General features: G+C 34.9%; 1 protein-coding gene across 2 annotated transcripts in view; it reads right to left on the reverse strand.

Annotated features, from left to right (window-relative positions):
* Positions 1-982: 982 nt before the first annotated feature.
* The window catches only part of STRN (striatin), a 69,527-nt gene continuing 49,149 nt past the window's right edge, over positions 983-21,360 (reverse strand). The window contains exons 8-19 of one of the 2 annotated variants that reach the window (XM_087823473.1): positions 19,046-19,156; positions 16,869-16,955; positions 16,255-16,398; positions 13,919-14,055; positions 12,704-12,879; positions 11,026-11,073; positions 10,130-10,251; positions 6,756-6,923; positions 4,980-5,120; positions 3,319-3,426; positions 2,131-2,217; positions 983-2,041 (exon numbers count right to left, since the gene is read on the reverse strand). In XM_087823473.1, the coding sequence (XP_087679599.1) occupies positions 1,872-2,041; positions 2,131-2,217; positions 3,319-3,426; positions 4,980-5,120; positions 6,756-6,923; positions 10,130-10,251; positions 11,026-11,073; positions 12,704-12,879; positions 13,919-14,055; positions 16,255-16,398; positions 16,869-16,955; positions 19,046-19,156 (1,499 nt within the window). In that variant the 3' untranslated portion in view covers positions 983-1,871. The remainder of the gene's footprint in view (positions 2,042-2,130; positions 2,218-3,318; positions 3,427-4,979; positions 5,121-6,755; positions 6,924-10,129; positions 10,252-11,025; positions 11,074-12,703; positions 12,880-13,918; positions 14,056-16,254; positions 16,399-16,868; positions 16,956-19,045; positions 19,157-21,360) is intronic. The other variant, XM_087823474.1, reaches the window with a different exon arrangement.

Here is a 21,360-nt window from a genome sequence, read left to right on the forward strand (position 1 = left end):
TTATACAAGAGTCCCTTCAGCCCACTGTTAACCAAAGCTCAGATGAAAGGACAAGGTAGTTGTGTCAAAATATTAAAGCATACTGTATATCAACAAAGCAAATTTAGCACAGGTCCTTAACTTTAAGGAAAATTTGCCTGTACATTGCAGAATTCTAGAAGCAGACAAGCAGTGATTTTAAAGAAAAAGAGTTAATTATCATCCATATCAACGCCAGAATACTTCTTCAAGGAGAAATATCATTAGAAGTACAATTGTTGTGACAATGGAATATGTGGTAGGAATTTAGGGACTGTATTAAAAGGTTAATATATTTATGGATATGGATTTTGTAAAGTCTGAGAGCCTATTATATATACATTTTGCTGAAAAGCTGGGCATTAGTAACTTATTTCTAATTTCTAGATTGGTCTCTGACATTCTGAGCAAACGAGAGTGTGTGAGGAGGCGAGAGTTGCAGGGATGAGGTATGTATACCAGGGTCAGAGAGCGGGGTCAGGGGAATCCCAAGAGCTGACCACACGTCGGTCAGAGGCAAGGATCTCAGGGAACCCTGGTGCTTTAATATATGGTTTTCCCCAGAAACAATATTGATTCACTGCCATTAAAACATGCTGTGTTTTAAATTAGACAATGGAGGAGGAGGGAAATGAAGAGAGAACTATTTACCCAATATTATACACGGAGCCCTTCTGTTCAGGTTTTTAAGAGGTCCTTCTTATGGGAGATGCTAATGGAGGACTTTTGGGTTATAAAACATTTGTTTTATTTAGTACGTCTGCAAAAGCAGCTGAAATGAACCATACCCTTTGGACTGTTGAAACATAATTATGAACTATTTTTTTGGTAGGTGTCAGATAATTTGAGTATTAGAAGAAAGAGCAGAGATCATCTGAAGTGTGGTTATGTGGGTTTAGATAAATGAGTACTTGCAAATAACCACCATCTTTTCAACCACTGAAAAGTTAAGATTTTATCGATATGAAATAATCACTCTGATACTGTAAATATCATATGAATAAAGTGAGCTTTAAAATTAATAGAAATTATAAAGATATGCCCTGCTTGCCCTTAAAAATAAACAATCTTACACCTGAATTAAGTTAAATCCTTTAGTAAAAGCAGAATCTCAACTACTCTTTACAATGGTGAGTGTTTTTGACAGCTAAACTTCAGAATGGTACCAAATCCATTTTCAAAAATGTAATACAATACAGAAATCTGCTTACAAACTGAGTATGTTTAGCATTTCTGAATAATAATACATTTAACATATTATTGCATTTCTTTTTTCCCCCCTAATAGGTAAAATGCTTTGCCAGGTGCTGTATGTAAACAGTTGGAAAGAGAGCTAAATTAAAAACTCATTTTACACTGCCTAGTCATTAAGTACACAGGGATTAGTATGGCAGGTATAGTGCAGATTACTCTTTTGACTACCTAATGTGTTTAGCAAGATTTCTCAGGGGACAACTAGGTCTAAATTTCTGCTCTTCCTCTACTCATTACCAGCCATGGAGCTTTTAAATGATCCCTTATAATGTGCCCTATTTACTCAACAGGGGACAAGCTAGACATATGTTCGCTCAGGCCCGCCTAGCGAATTAGAATTCCAGAAATAAAAGTTCCTATTTTGGGGAAAAACTGAAAGTTTTCAGGCTCACAGATTCAGCTGAGCTTGCAGCAACCTGAACAAACCTTAGTTTTAGAAAACAGTGTACGAATTGCAAAACTATACTTTACAAATGTTCTCTGTGCTCCTTCAGCAGAACAGAAGGGCAGAACAGGTTGATTCTTGCCCTGGTCTTCTGTATCTCTTTTGTGCAGTTGGTTATTTATAAAGAGATAGAAGCTGAAGATGACGCAGTCTGTCATACGAAGACCTTAGCCAGTGCGTCAGCCCCAGCACTGGCTATATAGCATTTGGATGGGTGGAAAGCTACATCATGAATTGATTCTTCAAACTTTTTCCGATGAGCTGTGAACTCTTGGATACATGTCTTACTTTCTAAGTTCCATAAACGTATTGAACAGTCATGACCTATATCAAAAGAAAAGAAATTGAAAGAAAAATTACATTAACATGAAAGTGATAAGAATAAATAAATAATCCATAGCTGATGTACTTACTGCCAGACATCAAGTACAGGCCATTAGGATCAACGGCTAAACTTGTAACGGCTTCTAGGTGGGCTACCATTGAGTGGATCAGTTTGCCTTTGGAAAAAGAGATTGTTACTCTTTATTAATAGCTTTCCTCATCCTGAATATATGCCAGTTACCACGTTACACTGGTTGCTCCAGTCACCCATCTCTGTGGACCTATTGTATCAACAGCTTTTTTCATCAGTTAAAACAGCATTTCCCTCCCCACTCTAGCCATGTTAATGATGAGAAACAAAAGCTCAAATTCCAGATTATATTTTTGCCTTTCAAACCACAATATAAAAGCCAGTAATTTGTATACAAATATTCCTTTAAGCCACGTGCACTAACCAGAACTCAGACATTAATCACCTACTTTGCATCCTTTAGCTACAAGCAAATTATATAGATTGTGGGAACAGAGACTGATATAAAGATAAAGAAATAGAGAGAAAACCTGGCCACAATTTTGGTGGAAACAATATATAAAAAGAGTTTGAGAATATTAAATTACTCATCACTCACAGCTAAGTAAAGTCAGCAAAAGTCAACATATTTACAAAGCCAATAGCAGACACTCAGGTAAATATGGCTGCTAACATAGTGTTTTCCTCCCAGCACAGCTCTTCATGAATTTTCTTTACACTAGCGAAATGTAATCCAATAAAAACTGGAAAAGCCCCAACTCAAATCAATCAGAACCAAATAGCATTACAATGCAGAAAAGATTAGTCCATGTAAAAATGAATAAAATAAAAGCAAATGACTCAGGGGTTTTCAATCTGAACACTAAGGCTATTCAAGAATTGAATGATTTCAAACAAAATATAATGACCATATGCTTCTACTTCTACTTTTCCCCAGTATATTCACAGTAAGGGATCATTTTTATTGGTATTTGAATGAAATTTTCATTATGTTCCTACTGATAACCTTGACTCCAGGGCCAAAATATAGCAAGTACTTACTATTAAATAAACCAAGATGACTCTATACGCTATCATGAGTAGTTCTTAGCAGATCTGCATGAAATGAACAGAAACTGAGCTGGGAGAGTACCTGTGTTTCAATGCCTATTCCCTGATGATAAAGTCATGGATAGACACCAAAAAAGGCCTACTGAGAGTGGAGGACTTTTTTTTTGGCTTTAATTAATTTTTAATAAATTCTTACCTGTATTGTTATCATAGAATTTGATATGCCTGTCTTCATGAGCAGTGATGCTGATGGGAAGAGTGGGATGACTGATGACTCTATTTATTTGGCAGGAAGAGTTGGCTGCTAAAAAGAAAAAATTAAACATAACACAAATTAGTCAAAGCTACTATTTCTTCACACAAAAGTGAACTGAATACTCACCTAAGTAAATGATGCGACTTTAATTTGTTTTTAATTTATTCTGTGACTGTGTTCATAATTTCAACGTTAGGAAATAAGAACTGCCAGGGCAATACTATACTGACAAAGCTGGAGGTCCCTAAGAATCAGAGTTTCCTTTTCCACCACCTGCTATCTATGGGTGCCACATAGGGCTTAGCCTAGAGCCAATGACATTTCTCATTCTACAATGTTAATTCCAAAATTTTCACATACTTCTTAATTTCATACTGAATTTTTACTTTACCACTGTAGCTTTAGGTCATATATTTAAATATGATTTTAAATTTACTGAGTCTAAAACCTACATTTCTTGGCAAAAAATTCTTTTTCCTATTCCATAATCTCAATTTTGATTTTTTTGGTCTCTTTTACATCCAAATAGTTCAATCAGTCTATTCATGCCTTCTTCCCCAAACAATTCTGAAAGAACATGGGAAGAAAACAAAGGATAACAGATGAGAAAGAGAAAATAAGGAAAACTAAAATAGAATGTAGGAAATTTGGGGGAAAAAAGAGAGAAGGGACCCCCTCTCCCCACACACTCATCACAGTAATTATTTTTAAAGCTAGTTCTCAGATTAAAATAAGTTTATGTGTATGTAAGTTTTCTTTACTAACTGCAACCTAAACTGTGATTGTTTGGATTAAGCCTAAAAATAGAAAGCAAGGGTTAAAAGAGCCCCAAACAAAATAATTCTGTAATAAATTCTTCACAATCTGAGAAATTATTTCCTAACTTCCTGTATCTAATAAGAAGTTTCAGATTTGGGATTTTAAGAGGCACAATTTGATCTATATTCTAATTAGTAATGAGCTGTGGCAAATTATATTATTAATATAAAATTAAGTTGATTTAAAAAATGATATGGGCCCAGCCGGTGTGGCTCAGCAGTTGAGCATTGACCTAGGATCCAAGAGACTGCGGTTCAATTCCTGGTCAGGGCACATGCCTGGGTTGCGGGCTCGATCCCCATCATTGATCAGCTGCCTCCTGCATGCCCCCAACTGGGGATCGAGCCTGCAGCCCAGGCATGTGCCCTAACTGGGAACTGAACCGCAATCTTCTGGATCCTAGGTAGATGCTCAACCGCTGAGCCATGCCGGATGGGCTAAAGATATATCAAATATATATATATATATAATGAGAAAGGAAAAATATCTTATATTCAGAATAAATATTTTCTTCAAACAAAATTGAAAACTAATCATTTGGCACGAAATTAACTTGACTCCTCTTTGGCATAAGTCAAATGTTATTTCAAATGTTATAGTTAAAAATGTGCATACACTTACCTCAAAGACTTAAAATCAATTGTAAATCATCATATCCTTCTACATAACTACTATGTTCTGTGATTTAGTAGGCAGAAGACTTTATAATGACAAGTATTTTCCATAGTCAACTCTAGAAGTTAATATTTTGATGAAGACTATCTAAAGACTATCATACGTACTCGTATCTAGATTGGATTCTAAAGTGAGAATGCGTTGTTGTGTTTCCATGTTAAAGATGCTTGTATATCCTTTGCTGAATGATGCTACCATAAGGCTCGGGTCACTGCTCACTAGATCCACAGAGGCAGGGATTCCAAATTCTAAAAAAGTCAAAACATATTCAAAGAGAATGATAATTAGAGGGTTATTCAACAGTGTGCTTAAAATATAGCAAAACAAATAGCATGATTTCCTTAAGGAGTAAATAAGGCTCGACATTAGGATAAGAATTTGCTCACTGCCATTCAATGGAGATTATTTCTTTTTTTCTTTTAGACCTAGCCTATTTCATTACTCTTACCTGTTCAGCACATCTACCTGTTACTCGGCTAACATATATACGAAATGCAAGCCTTTATTTAAAAAGTAAATGGAAACATGTATAGACTACAAGTTTTGCTGCTTCTACCTCAATGTGGGACTTAGAGTGGCGTCATGGAAATTCTTCATTTTAAAAGCCCATCTCTTATTTGGAATTCTAACTTACCAAAAACATGGAATTTAAGGTAAAATTCCAAATTGTTATTGGTAGTCATGCAAATATTAAATACAGGCAACTCATCAAAACCTAGACACACGTTATCACAGCTCAATAATAAAGTAGGTTATTTTTATTTATTATCTAAAATAGATAAAACTTGGTTAAAACTTAGAGCTTTTTAAACATAAAAAAATGATAGGTATATATGAACGTAATATAATTTTTTCATTTGGTTCAAAATCTAACTAAAGCAAGCTAACAGTTCAAAAATGTGTACATTATAGAAGAAGATATATTAATGGCCAATAAGCACACAAATAAAGTGCTCAAAAGAATTGGCCACCAAAGAAATGCAAATTAAAAGACAATGAAATACTGCTTCACACCCAACAGAATGGCTAAAATTAAATAGACTGATAACACCAAATGTTAGTGATTAAAGATATAGAACAACTGGAATTCTCATATGTTGCTGTCAGTGGTATAACATGGCACAACCACTCTGGGAAAAAGTCTGGCAATTTCACATAAGGTTAAACACACAATTCTACTTCCAGGTCCTTACCCACCTATCATAAAAACGTATGAATGTTCATAGCAGCTTGTTCAAAATAGTCAAAAACTGAGAACAATCCAAATGTCCATTAAGAGGTAAATGAATAAACACATTGTGGTTTAATAAAATACTATTAAACAATATAAATTATTGACACTTACTACAACATGGATGAATCGCAAAAATATATAGTGAGAGTAAAAAGCCAGACACAGAAAGAGTACACATTATATGATTTCATTTATATAAAGTTTTATAGTAGACAAAACTAATTTATGGTGAAAGAAATCACAACAGTGGGTAACTCTGGATGGTTATGGGGAGAGGGGATTGACTGGGAAAAACATAAAAAAACCTTAAGGAGGTAAAGGAAATGTTCTATATCTCGATGCAAGAGTTATACATTTGTCAAACTCATTAAAATGTATCCTTATAATTTATATACAGTAAAAACCAGATAATATCTCAATTAAAGATTATTTTAATATGCTCTTTCACCAAATGCTATGTTTTTAAAACTTATACATAGTAAGCTGAAAATTCAAAATATATTTTCATTGCTTCAAAAACCCTTCAAATTAAATTTAAACAGTAAGAGTTTGTGGAATCATTTATTTATTTGCATGTTTATTTTTACAGTAAGACAGATAATTAAGAATTTTATAAAAAATTCATTAAAGTACTTTAAAAGGTATGTACCTTGATTATCATTAAATACACTTAAGGCTGGAGCAGCCTCGGTTGTGTTCCATAGACGAAGAGTGCCATCTGCTGAGCAGGACAGCAAACGCTGATGTGCTGCGCTGTAAGCCAAACCCCAGACTGCGTCGGTGTGGCCTAGCAAAGGGCCTCTTAAAACAGAAGGATCTATAGAAAACAGCAAGAATGCAAAGTCAGGAGAAAAAACAACTTATAAAGGTACTTAGACTCCAGAGAAAACACAAGGACCCAATAAAATATGTTTCCGACTATCTATTATTCTTTCTGAAGTGCTTCAATAATTAAAAACAGGCTTGGAAATATGCAAATGTGAGTTTAAAATTTATAAATTAAAATTACAAAGTACATATTTTTCTATTTAAAAAAGTTAGGTATTTCACTCTCCCTCCCTTTTTTCTTCCATTTGTCTAGATATTTTAAAGAGTCTGTTAAAACAAATAAATCATTTCAACTTAAGCTACTTCAGAGAAATCACAATTCACATTCCCTGAGGAAGTAAACAGAGATCCTTCCCTCCTCCGACTCCTTCAGCACCCTGGATATACTCCTTCAGGCCACTTATCCTGCAGTGCCACCAATGGCAGTTATTCCTGGGAGCAACAGGCTCTGACATAATGGACGTGAACTGAGACCTACAGGGACCCCAAATTCTCGAACAGCAGTAACGGACATGAATGATGTGTGTGGGGGAGGGAGGAAGAAGGCAGCAGGTGGGTCACTTGTGACTATTTCATAATAAAAGTCAAAATGGAAACTTTAATTATTAATCCTCACTTTCAAAATGGCTCACAGATGTTAAGTTTAAAATGTTGCTGCTGTTCTCTGTCCTATATCCTCTCTCAGTCATACCCTAGAGTATTTATGGAAGACACACTGTGTGTTAGGCACTACTCTAGATGCTGGGACCACACAGATGATTAAGACACAATACCACCCATGTTCTCAAAAGACAGTGTGGTAAGTACAATAACAGTGGCAGACACCAGTTCCATGGATAGTAACTGGGTTAGCAAAAGCTGCTTAGAATGACACCGGGAGTGCTGGGCAGTCAGAGTAGAGGAAAGCCATTCCTGGCAAAGGAGGCACCTACAAAAATCACGGAAGGAAAGACAGCATGGTAAGCGAGGAAATGAGCAATTCGGAGTGAATGGGGTATGAAGTTTGAGGGAGGAATGATGAGACGAAGAGTGGCTATTTAATAGTGAGATTTCCACAACATATTAAGGTACTTGGGAATTATCCCAAAAGCAGTAGGGAACCACTAAAGGGTTTCCCAGGGGCTTCGGGGTGAAGTACCTACTGAATAAGGTAACTCTGGCTGTAGAGAAAACAGGCTAAAAAAAATCAAGATAAAGGCAAGGGAACCGCTTCAGGAGACAGTGATGATGAAGACCTAAGCAAGGGCAGTGGCAAAAGGGACAGAGCAGAAGTAAATTCAAAAAACATTTAGGAGTGATATCTAAAAGACTAAGTAATTAATAAGGTATAGATAGTAAAACAGAACAAGAAATCAAGGATAACTTGTTGCTTTCTAATTTGGGTAATTCTGGTAGAGCCACCAACTAATAAATAATATATGGGAGAAGCAGCCCAGCACTTGAGAGGATTTATGGACAATGAGGCAGCCACTTAAAAAATGTTCTAGAGCTTAAGAGGAGACTTATGAGTCAGCAGCACATAAAACCATAGAAGTGGATTCAATCTAAAAAGAATATGTAGACAACGCAAAGAACGAGTTAGGGTCTGGACCCTGATAAATGCCAATATTTAAGATAAGGGGGAAAAAGGTTTACGAAGGATGGGGAACAGAAACTGTCAAAGATACATGTCAAAAATGCCCACCGAGGACAAACTTAAAAGAGGATGAGTGGTCAGCTTCAGAGCACCAGTACCTCTAGCAGAACAGGGCTGTAAAACAGCCTTGGGTCAGCCCTGAAAGTCTCGCTGCACTTAAGTGGTATGACCAGAAGACAGAATGCACAGGGATGGTGGAGCACAGGGAAAGGACATGGAATTAGTAACTAGTGATTGTGTTTTCTAGACAACAGCACCGAAGAGACCTAGATGGTGAAAGAGTTTAAACAGAAGCCAGAGGGAAAAGCAGCCAGAAAAGGCTTCCCCTGGCCCAGGATGGGTGATGCCTGAATTTACGTACATGTTGAGGGGATGGAAAAAGAACAAAGAAGCTTAAGATGAGAGCCAGAGAGATCTGAAGTGGGGAGTGGGGGGAGGGTCGACTACAGCCTCAAAGGAAACAACAGAGAACGGGGTCAAGAGCAAAAGCCAAAGAGTTGGCTTGGGACAAAATGAGGACAACTGATCTTTTGATGGATAAAGGAAGTAAGGAAAAGCATGAAACAGATAAATGCACAAGAGATTTGGGGAGAGAGAGGAAGTTCACCTCTCACAAAACATGTAAAATGCTTATTAAATGTTAGAAAAATTTTTACTTATTGAATTTCTTTACTTAGATTTGGTGTTAAAATTAATCTAAAGTGATAATGAAAATTAAATATGGCTTAATGATAAATATGACACTTTGTACCATTCTAGAATTAAGAGGAAACCAAAAACAGTCAATTCCTAAACCAGTTTTTGTAAGAAAATTTTATGGCAATAGCCAGGGATAGATTATAATAAGGATTTGTGCCTCATGGTACTGTTCCCAAAATAAAGGGCACTTCTGAATTTTTAAGACCTTTTTTTTTTTTTTAAACGTATCTTTATTGATTTCAGAGAGAGGAAAGGAGGGGGGAGAAAGAGAGAGAGAAACATCAATGATGAGACAGTCATTGATCGGCTGCCTAGCCTGCAACCTGGGCATGTGCCCTGACTGGGAATCGAACCCTGATCTCCTGGATCCTAGGTTGATGCTCAACCGCTGAGCCACGCCAGGCCGGGGAAGACCTTTTAGGTATTTTGGTGCCAAGCACTTGAAAAGTTACTAGCCTCTAAGTCCTCCAATAATTGATCAAGAAGACGAGGCCAACATGCATTTTCCTTCAAAGTTGTTTATTAGAAAACTGATGAAATATGATTACAGATTAGTAATGATGTATCAAGTACTGTTCAGATGCCTAAAATGAGGAAAACAACTGTCAATCAAACCAGCATCTTGAATCAATAAGACTGGATGGTGGGAACTGTTTTCTAAGGAAGAATACTTTTTTCTTTTCTTTTAGCATTATATATTAAATTGGTGCCAAAATTTAGGAATACTTTTAAACAAAATAAAGGCATGGTTCTCTTTCACCAATTTATTTTCAAAAAGGTCTCATTTTATCCTATGTATGCTATGTACAATGTATAAAAAGAAAACATTTTCTTCTTTCATATCTTTGAGACTCACATACCATAGGAGTCATAGGGATCGATGTTGGGGTTGGTGGTGTTCCAGCCCTGGATCAGTCCATCAGTGCCACCACTAAAACACTGTTCACCGTTGCTGCTCATTACCACACAGAGCACTGGACCTCTGGGAGATAAAAATCAGTTTCTAGTCTCAAAAATAATCTGATAATAGGACTTATTAAACTAAGAATACTTAATTATTCAAATGGCTTTCTATTTTTCAGCTTTGTACAATGAATAAAAATACTATCAAAACACTGTTCATTTTTCTTCCTCTGCTAAGCCAAAGCTTGGTATAAACTATGGACTGTGGGCCAAATTGAACCAGTGGTTTGCTTTTGAACAGTCCTCAAACTAAGAATTGGTCTTATAGTTTTTAAAGGGTTATAAAACTAAACTAAACTAAAAACAAGAATATGCAACAGAAAATATGTGGCCTGCAAAGCCTACAAATATTTACTATCTAACCCTTTACATAAAGTATGAGAACTCTGCTACAAAGCAAGTGATTATGTACAATCCTTAAGCTTAATAGGAAAATAGGAAAAGCAAGTAATATGTGATCACAATAAAAAATTCTTAGATATTTTTATATAGGTTATCTTTAAGGGAAAAAAGGTCAGGATTTCTAATATTTCAACCTAAGTGTCTCAACTTTCTTTTAAGAAAGCTATATACATCATTTAAACATCATGCAAATAAAATCTAATTTCAGCAAGAATCCCCTTTTGGTAGCGATAAACTTATTTTTAACATTATCTGCCAGTTTCTCTTACAATTATAAAAAAAGCTAGTAATACAAAAATACATAACACAAATACATAAGTGAAAGAAAATAAAATATTCTAATCAGGCTGATTTATAGTGATGTCGATTTTTTAAAAAAGCACATACTTACTTATGAGCCCTGAATGTATAGATAGGCTCCACATCAAGAGATGTACTCCTAAATCAGAGAGAAAAGACAAAGTTTCAGCAGTAAATAGTATTACTGAATTACATCATAAATTCTGGGTTCAATTTCCAGTGCTGTTATTAACTAACTTTAGGCAAATTGTTTAATCTTTCAGAATTTCACATTCCTCTATGTTTCAAATAAAACAAAAAAAAATAGGAACAACACCAAATACAGGAATAAAAGAGATTTTACAAGTATAACAGCCTAGGACAGGACTGTGTACATAGAATTTCAATAAATGGTACTTTCCATAATTTCCAATATGTCTATCCTTGATATTTGCAGAAATTGTCCAAGTCATCAGTTCATTCATTACTCAGAACACTGAATGTATGAGTACTCTACAGTACAAAAATGGCCATGATTGCTAATAGAAACTGGATTTCAAGTAAAATACCATTTTCTACAATGTATTGCAACGTTTTTTTGGCATATGATCTCTCTCAAGTCATTTCCAAAGTTTTAAGTTCAAAGGTAAACAGGGCAGTTATTTATATTTGGAGGTATTATTATTAAACTGTCACCAGCGAGAAACTTGTTTCAGTATTTTTCTAAAATTTAGTCAAGAATATATGATGAGACATTCACATTCTCTAGTTTGATGTGATGCTCATTCTGACCAAAGAACCAAAGAGAAAAAAGCACAATTTATAACCAGGAAGTAATTTTTCTCTGCTGAAGATATCTGATCCAAGAGAGGATTCACTTGGTTTTAGCAAGATCTAGTGGAGCTAACTGATAAAGACCGATAAATCAAGTATTTATCTAGTTTAGTATGACTCACAGCAGGAATATCACTGATCTCTTTCAAACGGGGCAATAGATATCCTCTACCAGTAATAAAACTTCTGTAATCTCCTCCATCGGAAATTCATTTCTACTCTTCTAACAGAAATGCCTGACACTATAGAAGGGCCCTTGCTATCAGATGCTGAGTTCTGGGCCATGTGATCCAAGGAAGAAAGAAGAATAGCTCCAATAAGGACGCCAACAAGTGGGATCAGGGCTAGCTTGGTGACTGACCAAGGGTTTACACCAACTCACACCTGTCCATGCCTAGAGAAAAAACAAGGGCCCAAGGCCAAGACCAGGAGTTAAATGACAGCAACATGCCTTTCAGTCTAGACCTCTTGGTGGGTATGGAAAGTACCTAAAGGGTCAAGGCCAAAAAACAAGACCAAAGAGAAGTCCTTCACCCCTCCCAATCAGCCTTCCCTCCCTTCCACTCCATAAGTCCAAAGCTTGTAAACAATGGGACAGGGTTGGGGTGGGGGTTTGATGTTTAAACTTTTCTATACCTGTTTACAGCAACAGTAGAAACCTTCAGTACATTTAAAGGGCTCCCCAAATATGACAAACATTTAAAATACTGTGTAAGAAGTATAATAAGGATTCACAAATCCTGAGAAACCAGATAATACCATCTCTCCCTAAGTGTCAGTTTTCCAACCTAATATTAGATAGTGAGTATAAAGGGGAAAACACCCTAAATTATATGGCATGGTGAAGAAGAAAGAACTAGAAGAGATATGTGGGAATTTAATAGTAAATAATAAAGTATTTTTCTGCTGAAAATCTATTAATTAAAATACTCAAAGTTAAAATAGAATATTCTCACTTTTTGGCTGGGGCTGTTTTCTGTAAATTCCACATTTTTAATGTGTGATCCTCTGATGCTGTTATCAAAACAGGCTCAATGGGATGGAAAGCAAGGGCTCGAATGCCATCAAAGTGACTTCTTAACGTAAACTTTGGGTTCCAGGTCTTCCTCAATGCATCTTTATTGTTTGCTATCTATTAAAGAAACCAGAGAAAAATACCTATACATTTAGTTCAGGATAGAGAAAAAAAGCTATATTTCAACATTAATTCTTGCTGATTTGCCATTAAACTATCACATTTTAAAACTTTCAAAACAATATAATTTGTAAATGTAAATAACCAAATCAACAGGCAAAATTTGCAATATGTCAACAGTGGTTTTCTTTGAAGAATTATGAATGCTATAATAAGAAAACGTAACAATTCAGTACAGAAAAAGGTTCAAATAATTTAATAAAATAAATCTTCCCTAGGATCATTAAAAACAACAAGTAATTTCAACCTAAATTATAGTACAAAAACTAATTTTGGGTAGGAGTTGAAAACCTAAGTTATCTTTAAACATGTCAACATTATAGAATATTATCCTACTTTGGTTGCCTCCCGCACACTCACATGACCCAAATGGGGTGGGGGATCGAGCCTGCAACAAAGGTACTCGCCCTTGACTGGAATCAAAACCGAGACTCTTCAGTCCACAGGTCGATGCTCTAACCACTGAGCCAAACCAGCTAGGGCTACAAATGCATTTATAAAACAATTGTGCTTGGGAATCATAAAGGTACGAAATTTCAGCTTTGGTCCAAATCACTCATGGGTCAACCTTAATGCCTGCAGAGCACCCTGTACACATTCCTGCCTAACAGCTAAAATCACTTCTCAGCAGAATACTGATGTACTAGAGAAGCAAGACAAATGGTACTGTTAGGCAGGCATGAATTTCAATTAACCACTGATGCCCTAAAACATAAAACAAACCCCAAACTTAGTAATGGAAAAGGAAATCCTTTATCTAAAACCAATAAACGAGCTATATTAATTTACAGACTTAGGTAAAGCCCATAATTTTAATCTCTACATGATGTGGAAAATATTGTTTATATTTACAATATATTCATGAACAAAATTCTATACTTGTCAAGTTTTACTCATTTATTACCATCTTTTTCTATGAAGTTAACTTTTTACTTTCAAAAATGAGTAAAAAGAACAAAACACAATCACCACTCACATCATAAGTTAGTGAATCTGCTTCGTTGGCCACGGTAAGGCCTGCCAATTCTCCAAGCCCCAGTTCATTTTCAAGCGCTTCATCTGCTCCCATGATGAAGGACTTCCCAGAAGAAGGAGGAAATGTCAGTGCTTCCACTGAAAGAAGACAAAGGAAACATAAAAACACCTCTAAAGGGTCAATAATTAGTGTCATAAGAGCACATCCACTTTTGATTTTTTTGTTAATCCTCCCCCGAGGGTATTTTCCCATTGATTCTAGAGAGAGTGGAGGGGAGGGGGGGAAGGAGAGAGAAAGGGGAGAGAAAGAAACATCGAGGTGAGAGAGTCACATCAACTGGCTGCTTCCCACAGCACCCTGAGGAGGGGGGGGAACCTGCAACCCAGATACATGCCCTTGAAGGGGAATCGAACCCACGACCCTTCAGCGCACGGGCAGTAAAACATGAAACAAATCTAATACTTACTGTCCTTTCTTTTTCACTATACACAAAAACAATGTGTCTAAGGGAGAGTCAGGTTTCCTCATCTGATAGTTCATGCTAATTACCAAAATTATTTCTATCAATTATTAATCACATATAACAAGCGATTCTGAACATTGCTACTCTCATTCAAATAAAATTGTTAATTCTATAACCTGGAGGAATATAAAAAATTTCAAATGAAAATGGTTACAATTGTGAAATGTGCCAATATAAGGCAAAACTATGTGGTGACAGAAATCAGGATCACCTCTAGAAAGGAGAGAAAGGGTAGTGATTAGAAGGCAGCACTAGTAGGACTTCTAGGCCTTGGTCATGTTCTGCTCCTTGACCTAAGGGCAGTGGTGACATGGTTGGGTTCACTTTGTAATAATTCAGAGCTACACTTTGGTGACTTCAGTAGTCTTCTGTAGGTAAGTTATATTTCATTTAAGAATGTTTATTTCAAACAAAAATTCTTAAAGTGTCCATTTGAACATTTTAGATTTCAACTATGCTTCAAGATGTCAGATTTACTTCATGATAAATATAAATATCCTTACTATAAATGTGGACACACCAAATTAACCTCTTTAGTCACCATCACAGAAGAACCAGTTAAAAGTAAAATGCCAAATTTATTATATAAAATAAGTATTTTACTTAATTTGGCTAATAATAAAATGCCATTTTTTGTAAATGCAAATTATTCTGACAAACTGTAGATGGTCTTTCAGTAGTTTTCTACAGGTGGTTACTTTATTGATGACAAACATTTATGAGTTTATTAGATGAATTTAGTAGTTTAAATTTTCGCTGTTAAATAAGTAAATTAAATTTTTCTTAAAAGTAGCAAATCAACCTACTAATTAGTATATGTAGAAAACTGAATTTACAAGGTGTTTTTCAGCTACAGACTCATTCCTATAATTTTTCATTCAGTCATAAATATTCGTCAAAGAAATGAAAGAATAGTTATGTTCTTTTAAAAATAGTAGTAGCAGAAACTCTACTGAAAATCCTTATAAGAACAAAGTAGAGTACAACTTAAGTAAGACACTTTCACACCACCATAGAATAAAGCAGCAGTAACAAAAATGCGTTTTACCAAAACATACCATATATCCTCTGAGGGAATTTAAAGAACTCTAAACATTTATTAATGATGAGGGAATTGTTTAAATTAGAAAAGCAATTTTCATGCCAAAATTTCAACTAAATGAGTCATGCAAGACAATAAGACTACGTCTTTAGCCAGGTGTTTCGCCTGTTTTGTTTTCATTTCTAATATTTTCAGATAACTTTATTTAGGTGTTAAAAAAAATTTACTTTTCAAAAAAAGACTAAGATTTGTGGGATTTTACCATACATATTGTTTGGGCTAATTTAGCTAATGTTCTAGAAATGGTCAAATAAAGCCTGAAAACACATACCAGTGGCTAAACCAGCACACTTGAGGGATGAAGAGAGAGAAAGCAACAAGAGGCATAATCTTATTTGATTTCTAAAATTCCTTAGAACTTAAGGCTGTAGTGCGTCTTAAGTGTGGCACTGCCTCCTAAATGAATAAAATAAAAATAAAGTAATAAGTGTATGTAGTACACACAGGCTACGGAGGCTTTATCTGAAATTGCAAAGATAATTCAAAACTAGAACTTGAAGATGGTTTTTAAGTTTATGCACCCCTTTTCAAGCCGTAAAGACTGAAGTTGGAATCAAGCCCCATGAATATAAGAAAACCTACATTTGGGGAATAACATGTAGATCAAATATTGGTAGAACACAATTTTTCTTTTAGAGAGCCCTTTCTAGTAAGAATGTAGATATGGATATCCAAGTGCTTTCTGTGCCCCAGAGTGTCTTAAATACTCGCCTTCATCTGCCCTATTTATTTCGTGTTCAGGAAGCCTGGAGCTGCTGGGTCTGGAAGGTGAACCCACAGATGGCTGCAATGAGGGAAGTTCATCAACATCTCTCAAATTAGCAAGCATATCTTGTAGTTTTGACCTATTGGGCCCTAGCCCAAAAAGGGAGGGAGAGAACAAAAGAGAAGAAACAGAATTATCCAACTGCATTAAAATGCTGCCATAAACTTATTCACAACTGCCAACATTCACCTCTAAATCTACCGTACTGTAATAAAAAGTAATTATTTTCCAAATTTTCAAATTATTTTAAAAGTTTATTATTTCTTGAAAAGACTTATATTTTACATATATTCTAAAAATTAAGTTAATGGAATAACATCACTATTTGTATGGACAAATGCTCAATGTGCAATTTCAACCATTAAAAATAATATTCTATAATTCTTGCAGATTGTTCTAAATTCAGACAGACACTGCAGACTGTGAAGCTACTGCTGTGTACCAAATTAAACAATAACATCACTTTTTGATGGTTTGCTTAAGTTAAGTTGCACTCATCGCCTTACATCCTGAAGCTATGGTACCCGAGGTGAAGCCTCATGCCCTGCTGATTACTTACCTGAAATGTGATTCTTCATTCTCCCACATCCCTGTTTTGACTGTTTTATATAGGATAGAGGCTGAAACAGATCTTCGGTAGTTTTTCCTGTTATAAGTTTAATTAAGAATGGGAAATCTTACCCATAGTCCGTTATGGTTTTTTTCCTACACCAGCATAAGCAATTTAACTAATATCTAAAAATATATTTCAAGACAGTATGACTGGAGTACACAATTTGACTGGAAATATTTCTAATAGACCATATTAAAAGAATTCAAACTTTTCCAATGAGTACACAGTTCAATTAATAAGATATTTCCAGATTATAAATTAATGCTTCATTTAGCCATTCAAAGCTTTGCCTCAGTTCTGTTTTGGCTTGTTCCCAGACTACCATTTATCCACATAACAGGAACTGACAATGAAACAAAACGTGCTGAACCGTTTGTAGTCTCTCTAGCTTCAGTAAAAGACATTAAAATTTCTCCCCATAGTCTTTTTTCCTCATCATACTAAAAAACTTTGTGCTTTATGCCTGAATACTGATCATAATCCCCACATTCAGGAAATCGAATAACTTCTATTAATAGGAACACTGTTCCAGTCAAATGGTGCAGTTTTAGATCTTAAGTGCTAAATTTCAACTACAGCAATGCTTTGATATTTGACAAGAACTGAATAACCGATATAATAGTAGATGAGTTCTACATAAGTCCTGATGCTGTTCCAATTTAAAGATCTTTTACATTTCAAGACATTCATTATTGTAGCATAATGAGTGAAAGAAATATATCAACTTTAAATCAACCTAAAAATTAAAATATTCTTGTTTCTCATGTATGATACACTAATTTTCCTCAAAGTTTCAGTTTAACAGGTTTTGTTATGGTTCTGAAAAGCAATAACAAATCATGCCTCAGTACTGTTTGTTAAGACTAATTTTCTTATCAGTTTATTTGGATAAAAGGTACAAAATATTCTACTGTTTTAATATTTATATTGATTTAATTTATATTGAGAAGACATCAAATGACATCATCTCTCATTTATGTAAGGGTTGTTACAATGATGACATCAATAATAGCCACTGACTTTTATCCATTCAAGCTAAAGGCCTGTAAATCCTAAAATATTTTAAATAAATATTTAAATGTTTTCCAGTAATTACTGGGATTTGAAAGAATGTCCTAACAGGAGTGACTGGTCTTTAATAAACTTTAACAATACTATAAAAAGAAAAAAGTATATCCTTCCAGTCTTCTGCAACTTTTAAATGCATGTTTCACTAAACTGGATTTTAATCTCACTTTACGCTACTTTAATATCCCAGAGGGTAAAACTCCTATTGCCATAAAAGATAGACCCATGTTCATACAGTCAATAAGTGGAAACACAAGGAGCTAGTTTTACCTTGCTCTCCTAAAAAGGGGTTTTCAGGGATGTTTGAAAGTTTTTGTATTTCCATTTACATGCTTAACTAGATCTATTGCCAAACTTTATTAATAATTTGCATAATGAATTATATATATATGATTCACAGGGCTAGAAATTTAAGCTTCTGTTTTTGATGTGGCACACATTTTATTGAAAAGAAAAAAGCGAATTGGTAATATTATAAATGAAATTGGCCAAAAGTTTTAAATTAATAAATACTTTTAGAAATTGTGTATCTGTGCCCTGTATAGCATATAGTGGTGAAAGCAAATGAACTGTGTGCTATGAACACATAGGATATTCAGGGGTAGAAATTAACTTTCTTTCTGTCTCTAAATTCTAAAATTATGAGCAATAATTTTGGTGGATTGCCAGAGGGTCATACTAGATGAGATTTAAAATTATCTAAAATTGTCAACAATGAAAAATCATTATTGTAATTAAGCACATATATTTTTAAAAATAAAATCATCACTATGTTTGAATACAGTCCCACACTCTCATGAGGCTCTGGATTTATTATTGGAATATACTATGATTCAATAATAATATGCATTGTTTTGTTTTATTTTGGGTTTTTTTTTAAGTTCCTAATTAAATAGCTAACCATTTAATTTCAACCCCTGAGAGCAAGTGAAAAGGAAAGAGGCCAGGAGTAGAAAAGAAAAAGAGTAAGTAGTTTTAGGAAAACATTGAAAAAAAATTGGGGGATATGAAAGAGGCAAGATTTATGAATTACAGATACAATGTTTTCCACTTACTCTTCACCCCCTTTTTCCCCTTTCTCTCCTTTTTGTATTGTTCCTTGAGTTTGGTAATTACTCCCTGGTCCACATTCCAAGCTTCAGGCATGAGACACTGGTCTTCCTTTTCTAAACAGAGTGAAACAAATGAAACAACCTTTTTCAATGAAATAATAAACACTATACGTCAATTCACTATTATGTCAATGACTGACATAACCATTTTCTCCTTAGTATCATTAATTTTAAAAAGACATCAGATATGTCACACAAAATACAGTATCTAAGAAACAGTGACCAATTCAATTTCCTAGGTAATATTAAATTTCTCTTGAAAGAGACATAGAAGAAAAAAAACCCTGAAAGATGTGAGTGACTTTTAGTAAATTAGGCCCCAAAACTCTATAATCAAGAACCCCTCATTTTCATCCCATTTTCTGAATTCGATTAGGATTGAATCACAAATTTTTTTTATTAATTTACATAATGAGAGATTATTAAGGTTATACAAAATAGACTTCAATGATCTTCTCATTTGAAAAATTTTCTATTTTGGCATGTGTTCATCAACAAATGATCATTTTTATTTTAAAGGTCTTATAAGAAACACCTGAACACTTAATCAACCTGCATTTAAAATTTAAAGCAATTTAAGTGATTTGTTTATCAATTCTTTAAACAGGAAATAGAGCTTCTACGAGAAAAGAAATTCCAATCATTAATTTTCCCTATTTCAGGAGAAGAAAACTTAAAGAATAAATGCTATATATTTTATACTTACTATAAAATAATTTCTATACTATATAATGTTACGTGTTAGCTTAGAACTCTCACTTGAACTCAAGACTCATATATCCAACTGCACACTCTACATTTCCATTACGAAGTCTAAGTAATATCTCAAACTACACATACAAAACCAAATTCCCAATCTCCCCCATCCAATCTGTTCCATCAACTGGATTCACCATCATACTTGATGGAAATTCCATACTTTCATTTGCTCAGACCAAAAATCTCCCTTTCTTTCACCCAACATCAACTATTTCAGGAAACAGTTTTTCCTACCTTCAAACACATCTAGAATCTACTATTCAGCATCTCTACTACTTCCCTAACCTCTCGCTCTCTCCCCCTCCCTCCCTCCCTCTCCCCCTCCCTCCTCCCTCCCTCCTTCTCTCTCTCTCTCTAGAATTACTGCAACAGTTGTTCTCTCTCCCCACCAAGTTCACTATCAACACTGGTTGCCCTGGGTTCTCAGCACAGCAGCCAGAGTAATGCTTTAACATAAAAGTCAGATCCTGCCATCCTCGTGTTCAAATCCCTCCCATGGTTCCCCATCTCACCAGTGGTCTACATAACCCTACATGATCTGGTCACTTCTTACTATATTCCAGCCCCAAGCACTCTAGCTTCCTTGAATTCAAGCATACCAGGGCTGCTGCTATCTTAGGGCATTTGCTCTGGCTTTCTTCTTCCTGAATACTTCCCCAGGTACCATATGCCTAACTCCCTCGTCAACTTCAAGTCTTTTGCTCAAATGTTATCCTCTCATGACCACCTTATTTTAAATTGTAATCTGTGGCCTCCACCCCACACCGACCCCAGCACTCTCTATCCCCCTTATTCTGTTCTACTTTTTCTACTTTCCATTGCATTTACCACCTTCTGACATACTATTGATATATCATGGTTATTGCTTATTGCCTATGTCCTCTTGGTAGGAACAGGGATGGAGATCCTCACCTAGAACACTTGGCACATAGAAGGCATTTGATCAATACTTATTGAATGACTGGAATAAACAGAATAAACAGGAATTTGTCTATTCTTAAGTTCCAATCCACAGTTTAAAAAAATGGTTATTAGGCCTGTGAATATACTAAACATAATAAAAAAAAAAAAAAAAACCCTCAATATTTTTATAAACCTAACTATAATCTATCAATAGTAGAAAGTCTCTTTTTCCAGAAAGAGCGAACAATCAAAAATGTTAATTTTCATCAATCGGGTCTTAATAATTAATTAAATTGGGTGGCTTCTAGATCCCAAAATGCCTTCAGTTGTTGTTTTTTAAATAAGCCTTAAAATTTTTTTAACTATAAAAATTAGCCTTATCATAATCTTAACTAGACTCATAATAACAATAGCAATGAAAACTCATAGATGTGTGGTAAAATCTATTTACTTGGCGACACTAACAAGATTCTTAACCTAAACATATTCATTTTCTAGGGGTTGGGGAGGGATAAAGGAAGTACTTAAAATGGTTTAAATGTCTATTCAACTCCACAGGATTTGCCAGCTAGTTTTGTTAATTGCTTAAAGGTGAA

The sequence above is a fragment of the Miniopterus natalensis genome, chromosome 13 (assembly GCF_054644295.1).
Source record: "Miniopterus natalensis isolate mMinNat1 chromosome 13, mMinNat1.hap1, whole genome shotgun sequence".
Lineage (NCBI taxonomy): Eukaryota > Metazoa > Chordata > Mammalia > Chiroptera > Miniopteridae > Miniopterus > Miniopterus natalensis.